Source organism: Zychaea mexicana, assembly GCF_025766255.1.
Source record: "Zychaea mexicana strain RSA 1403 chromosome Unknown BDB00scaffold_294, whole genome shotgun sequence".
Classification (NCBI taxonomy): Eukaryota; Fungi; Mucoromycota; class Mucoromycetes; order Mucorales; family Lichtheimiaceae; genus Zychaea; species Zychaea mexicana.
In genome coordinates, this window is record NW_026516957.1 from 6,057 (window position 1) to 11,329 (window position 5,273).

At 42.8% G+C, this 5,273-nt stretch overlaps 3 protein-coding genes across 3 annotated transcripts; 2 read left to right on the forward strand and 1 right to left on the reverse strand.

Annotated features, from left to right (window-relative positions):
* Nucleotides 1–419: 419 nt before the first annotated feature.
* On the forward strand, nt 420–1,132 carry BDB00DRAFT_865553 (uncharacterized protein). The gene is made up of 3 exons (XM_053126181.1): nt 420–560; nt 599–692; nt 766–1,132. Exons 1-3 carry the CDS (start codon nt 505–507, stop codon nt 844–846), a joined length of 231 nt encoding a protein of 76 aa, XP_052972092.1. The 5' UTR covers nt 420–504; the 3' UTR covers nt 847–1,132.
* Nucleotides 1,133–2,238: 1,106 nt separating this feature from the next.
* Nucleotides 2,239–2,808, reverse strand: BDB00DRAFT_865559 (uncharacterized protein; the record flags this gene model as incomplete). The annotated part of the gene is given in 3 exon segments (XM_053126182.1): nt 2,239–2,608; nt 2,677–2,752; nt 2,765–2,808. A coding segment is annotated over 1 exon segment (346 nt), but the record flags the coding sequence as incomplete, so codon positions are not given.
* Nucleotides 2,809–3,979: 1,171 nt separating this feature from the next.
* Nucleotides 3,980–5,021, forward strand: BDB00DRAFT_943898 (uncharacterized protein; the record flags this gene model as incomplete). Its single annotated transcript, XM_053129475.1, is given in 4 exon segments — nt 3,980–4,153; nt 4,216–4,368; nt 4,774–4,879; nt 4,892–5,021. The coding sequence occupies 4 exon segments, from the start codon at nt 3,980–3,982 to the stop codon at nt 4,912–4,914; spliced, it is 456 nt and encodes a 151-aa protein (XP_052972094.1). The 3' UTR covers nt 4,915–5,021.
* Nucleotides 5,022–5,273: the final 252 nt, after the last annotated feature.

A 5,273-nucleotide genomic window follows, 5' to 3' on the forward strand; every position in this document is an offset into this window, starting at 1 on the left:
CGTGCTAGAAACACCAAACTGCCATCGTCGCCTTTGTCCGCACGTCCTTATCCAGCCGCTGTAAACCAATGGTTATTTATATTATTCCATGGTGAGATATCGTCGTGTGTGAATCGCAACTTTTTAGCTGAATTTGGCGTATATAGATGATCCACTATATAATACACGTGTACCATTGCTGCTCGTGCTCGTGGATAAGAGTTGCTAGAGACACCGGACCCGTATCGTCGCGTTTGTCAGCCCGTCCTTATTTTTTTTCTGTCACAGTAAACGGAACGTTAATTGGAGTACTCAATGGTGATATATAGCCGTGTGCGAATAGCTGCTTTTTTTTGCCAGTTTGCCTAATTAAAAAGAATAGACACTTACGGTCAAAAGAAGAAAACCGGCCTTAACTTTGCGGACTGCTGCAAGTTTTACTGTGCTTGTGTTGTTGTCATGTCGAGATACTCGCAGGTCATTCAACTGGCAATTTCATTATTCCAATTAGTTGTAACGGCAGAGATGTTGCGTCCGTTTGTTGTAAAGTTTGTTGCTAGAGTGCTGCTGTTGCTGCTGATGTATGTTGCTGCTCTCGTCAATAACAATGCTGCGGCAGTTGTTACTACAAAGGAAAACACAATAAAAAAGTGGCCGAGTCCATCCACAGTAGGAACAAAGAATCCACTGAGACAAAGACTATGTGCTCTTTAGTATCATATACGTAAAATACAATAGCCATTCCAGTGCTGAATTTTGTAGAAAATGTTCAAAGTACCTGATGAGGGCCAAGCAAAGAAGAAAACGACGCCGGACAGAGTTGACGTTAGCAACACAGAAATAAAGAGCTTGGTCCTGGGATCATAAGATCATAGCAAAATGAAGGACAGAGACCAGGCCGTTGTCAGAGATGCAATTCATTTGAGGGCCGTTCAAAGGTGTTGAAAAAAAAGTGCGAGATGCGTAATATTCGAGTGTTGAGAATAAAGAAAGCGTATAGGACAAGTGTTGCTCGAGTGGTGACTGAAAGGAACGTGAGATGCGGCAAAGCTGAATTCAATGGAGCGTGTGTGAGTTGGCAATTGAGCAGGTCCAGTGTTGGAATGGCGGCGAGCAGTACGTAATAAAAAAAACAAGTAGAGCAAAAAGAAGTAATAAAAAGTGAAAGAGCGAAAGAGATGCAGAAGAGACCTTTCGTAAAATAAAATTTTTCTTTGGGGAGCGCTGCACCTTCGGCTTTACCAAACGCGGTGCTTATCGGTCGCCCCTTTTCGCCTTGCCTTGCCGTTTTCCCACGTTCCTTCTGCCTCTGCCTTGCCATCGTTTTTTTTTTCATCTGAGCTTGTCATCGATACTTCTTTGCTAATCCCTTTTTAGAAAATTTTGGTCATCGCCTCTGGTCATCGTGCACCCTTTTGGAAATTTTTGGTCATCGCTCCTATCTCCACTGGTCATCGCCCCTAGTCATCGCCTCCCCCTTTCGGTCACTGCTGGTCATCGCCTCTGGTCATCGCCTCTCCCTTTCGGTCACCACCAGGCCTTCCCTCTAGTCTTCTGGTCATCGCCTTCCCCCCGTTCTTGCAAATGCTCCCCCCCACCACTGTTTCCTTTTGGGAAAAATCTAGTCAAATAAAGTTTTGGTCACTGTTTGGTCACTGTCATTTCACTTTTCCCTGCTTAGATGTGTCCGACATAGGTTTATGATCATTGAATGAGCTTGCCCAATTGTTTGCTAATGCCGATCGAGAACAAATTCGAGGTGGAAGAGTTAGATGCTGGTTTATTTATACCACGAGTGTGATGCCATCCAGTTGTTGAACGCATTGTCGCCGTCGTGCTGTGGCCTCACCCGATCCATTGGCCCTCGTTCTTACTGCTACAGTCACTGAAAAGAAAATGAGTGCATGCCTTTTTACGACGGACGTTGAATCCTTGCTTACAAACGGTTTACTGGTTTCCAATCGCTTGTCGGATAGTGTTGTGTCAAGTATCAAAAAGAGTTATAAAGTAGACCTGGGTAATTTTTGAGTAAAAGAGAAAGGCGAAAAATAGAACCAAGCATCTTTTTATATGAGCCACCACGAAATTGACTGTCTACTGCCTTTACCTCGCCCATCATGACCTTTTTACACACAACCACCTGCTTTCTATTCAAGCATCCCACCCAGCCTTTTTTTCATACAGAATACCCAAGAATAACACCCCACCTCCCACCAATACAAATAAACATATATACACAATGAACAGATACTAGTAGTATTTTTTTTTAAATTTTTTTATTACTCATATCGAGCAAAGGAAAACTCATTCTTATAAACGTCCGGCCAGGAAACGCCGTCCTTATCCCAGGCATATGCAGCACTAAGCTGCACATATGCGTCGTGGACGCGGTCGCGCTCTGCGATGGCCGCATCGCCGTCAAAACGGATGGCGCCTGTACTCTCGTCCAGAGTTGCAAACCGGCAGTCGATGGGGCGCGACTTGTTCCACCCATATTGGTGCTTGCGGCAGTGGTGGAAGGCTTGACCAGGCTTCGGGCGTGGTTGGTAGGCGCCGGTCCAGGTGTGTGCCTTCTGGGCCTTAACAAGGTCAAAGTAAGCCCTCTTGCCCTGGGCTTCCTTAGCGGCTTGGACCAGATGCTGCTGGACACCTCGGAAATTTTGCCATGCTTGTTCTTGGCGTTGTGCTTGTGTCTGCTTTCCAGGGCGCGGGACGGGGGAAGGCCAAGTGGAGAAATAGCACCCCGAGACGTCGATACTGTTGGTTGTGGTGGTTGACATAGTAGACATGGCTGACAAGAGAGAGAGAGAGAGAGCTGGTGTATGTGTGTTGTGAATTGATGGCTTCCAGCTTCAAAAAATTTTGTTCTTTTATACTAGAGTCTCACTCTGGTTTCTTACACGGCATTTTCGAGTAATTGGATCAGTTCCCTTTGTACACTTGACAAGACAGTTCCCGGGAAATTTAGCAATCGTACTTACTGTTGCGCACTGCTCTTCTTCGTACCTGACATCGTTATATCATGCTTCCATTTTCTTGTACACCCATCATGTCTGGAACTTGCTTACCACATGAATTGTTGGTACCCCCCAGCTTAAATTGGTATGTAGTAGCACAGCATGGCAACTGTCTTTGTCATACCAGATAAGTTGTTAAATGGTACCTTACTGTTGCTTTTTGAGACGTAATCTATCGTCATTACTCCTGCCTAGCTCTTTAAGACATTAAAGTTGTACCAAGGATCTACCAGGGATATTTTCTTCTTGCTGTTCGATACACGGTTTTCTCTACTGCTTGTGCATTGCCCCCATCCTGACATATTTCTTTTGGAACACTCTGTTCTTAGATTTCTCTGATGAATCCGGTTCTTTTTCTTAATGTGAGTTGTGCCTAGACACTTGCTCTTTCCAATATGACTTTTATTTTCATGTTCCTCTCTGATCTGGTGCATCCTTGAGTTGTTCCTCAACACTTACATCAGTGTTACCATGCAGAGCACCTTTTGTACAAGCCAACATTTTCCAAATATCACACAAAGCTGTATCAACATGTTCTTGTTTTTACAACATTTCTTCTGATCTTTCAGTTTCATCTGTTGCAGCCTTCAGACCGTCGCAATGTTTTTCCCATCTACCTACCGAGTAGCTGAGTGTAGTACGTCTTTTTACAATTGAAAGAGGATGCCTTTTCCTTTTGGCTACATGAGTCCATCAGCTATTAGATAGCAAAAGTACCTATATACATGAAAAACTGGGAACTCCCAATGACAGCGTCTACAAGTTACACATAACAGTTTTTAAATCAGAACATGTGTTGCAATCTTTGAGTGAAGACGTCTAATCCCCCGTGCCCCTTTTTTATGTAAATAAGATAATGATGTATCATTGATCGATATAACATCGATGCAGCCGTCGACTATAAAGTAATTACCCCACTGCAATTATTATTGCAATAATCCACTCTTTCTCATTCAGCCGCAACTCCTTTTATTTTCTCCACTATGTCACTCTTCCAACGTCAGCAGGTATCAAAGAATAACAACAATGCCACGGCTTTTAGCAACTCACTTACTGATATGATTACAATTAAGCAAAACAGCTCGAATGATAGACGCGCGGATGATTTCGCCCATATCGGCGATTCTTTTAATTCTGAGAACGGTGAAAGATACAATGTAAAATTGATGTTATCAGTGTAAAAGTCAAGTGCTAACGGATATGCAACCAATATCTGTAGGGCATCTCCAACGCCGACTTTGCGTTTCCGCCTATACATGACAACATACATCACAAAGAGAATCTAGCCGACAGAATAGTGGAGCTAGTGCCAGAAATATGTTTGCCGACACTACAGGACTTGCACCTTCAACACTACAACATAGATGCATGGGTATATATATATGCATTTCAAACAAATGCTAAACGTCACTCGGACGAAGCAATTCGCATCATAGCCAATATTGCTACTGTATGGCTGTATATGTACCACCGCCTCGCTGCTCGAAATGGTCTCAAACACATTATCAAAGGTATTATTTGTTCTGATTGTTTGATTTGGTAAACTGTTTCTTGAATACTGCTAACTTTAGTGTTAGGCCAACAAACGTACAATGTATCATTACGAAGCCTCAAAAATACTCTAAAGGGGGGCGAGCGTCTACTGTATTTGATCCACAAGTCCTCCCGTACCGAGCTGTTGTTCCACAACTCATTCAGTACTTGGAAACTGAGCAAGGTGCCTATATCCCGTTTTATTGAAACTCGAGCCACCATTGTATATTCATTCTATCTGTAGTTGACTGTATCTGAGTTTAATTCGTTCAGAATACCTCCTACTGGATCAACTGCCAAGAATGTTACTCGAGGCAGCCTACAGCTAAAAGTATTAGAGATGCAATTACGTATGTTTATAGCAAACATCCTTGGCTGGAAATAAACTATTGTCCTTGTAATTGACTGATTGCGTGGGTAGTACCATTTAGATGATTTTCCCCCCTTACTACAATACATTAAGTAGTACAATACTGTACAGCAGTAGAGCATTATATATATAAAGGAAGTTTCAAGACTGTGTTCTTTTCAAATCATTCTCACTCTACACTTGACAAATGCACAACACCACCACTTGCCACTTCTCTATCAGCCGCGCTATCGCTCGTGAGCTCTGGATCCAACTTTCCTCACTACGTAAAGACGATTTTAATCCATTGGGTATTTTTATTCATGTCCGCCTATGTGGTATGTTTTTGTTTGATATGATTTATGTTATACTTTCACATGTTATAAAGATGCATA

Coding starts and splice junctions, on each gene's coding strand:
- BDB00DRAFT_865553 (XM_053126181.1), top strand. CDS start 505: ATGTTGCGTCCGTTTGTTGTAAAGTTTGTTGCTAGAGTGCTGCTGTTG. Junction 561..598: donor GTGCTGCTGTTGCTGCTGAT/GTATGTTGCTGC, acceptor ATGCTGCGGCAG/TTGTTACTACAAAGGAAAAC. Junction 693..765: donor CAAAGACTATGTGCTCTTTA/GTATCATATACG, acceptor GTACCTGATGAG/GGCCAAGCAAAGAAGAAAAC.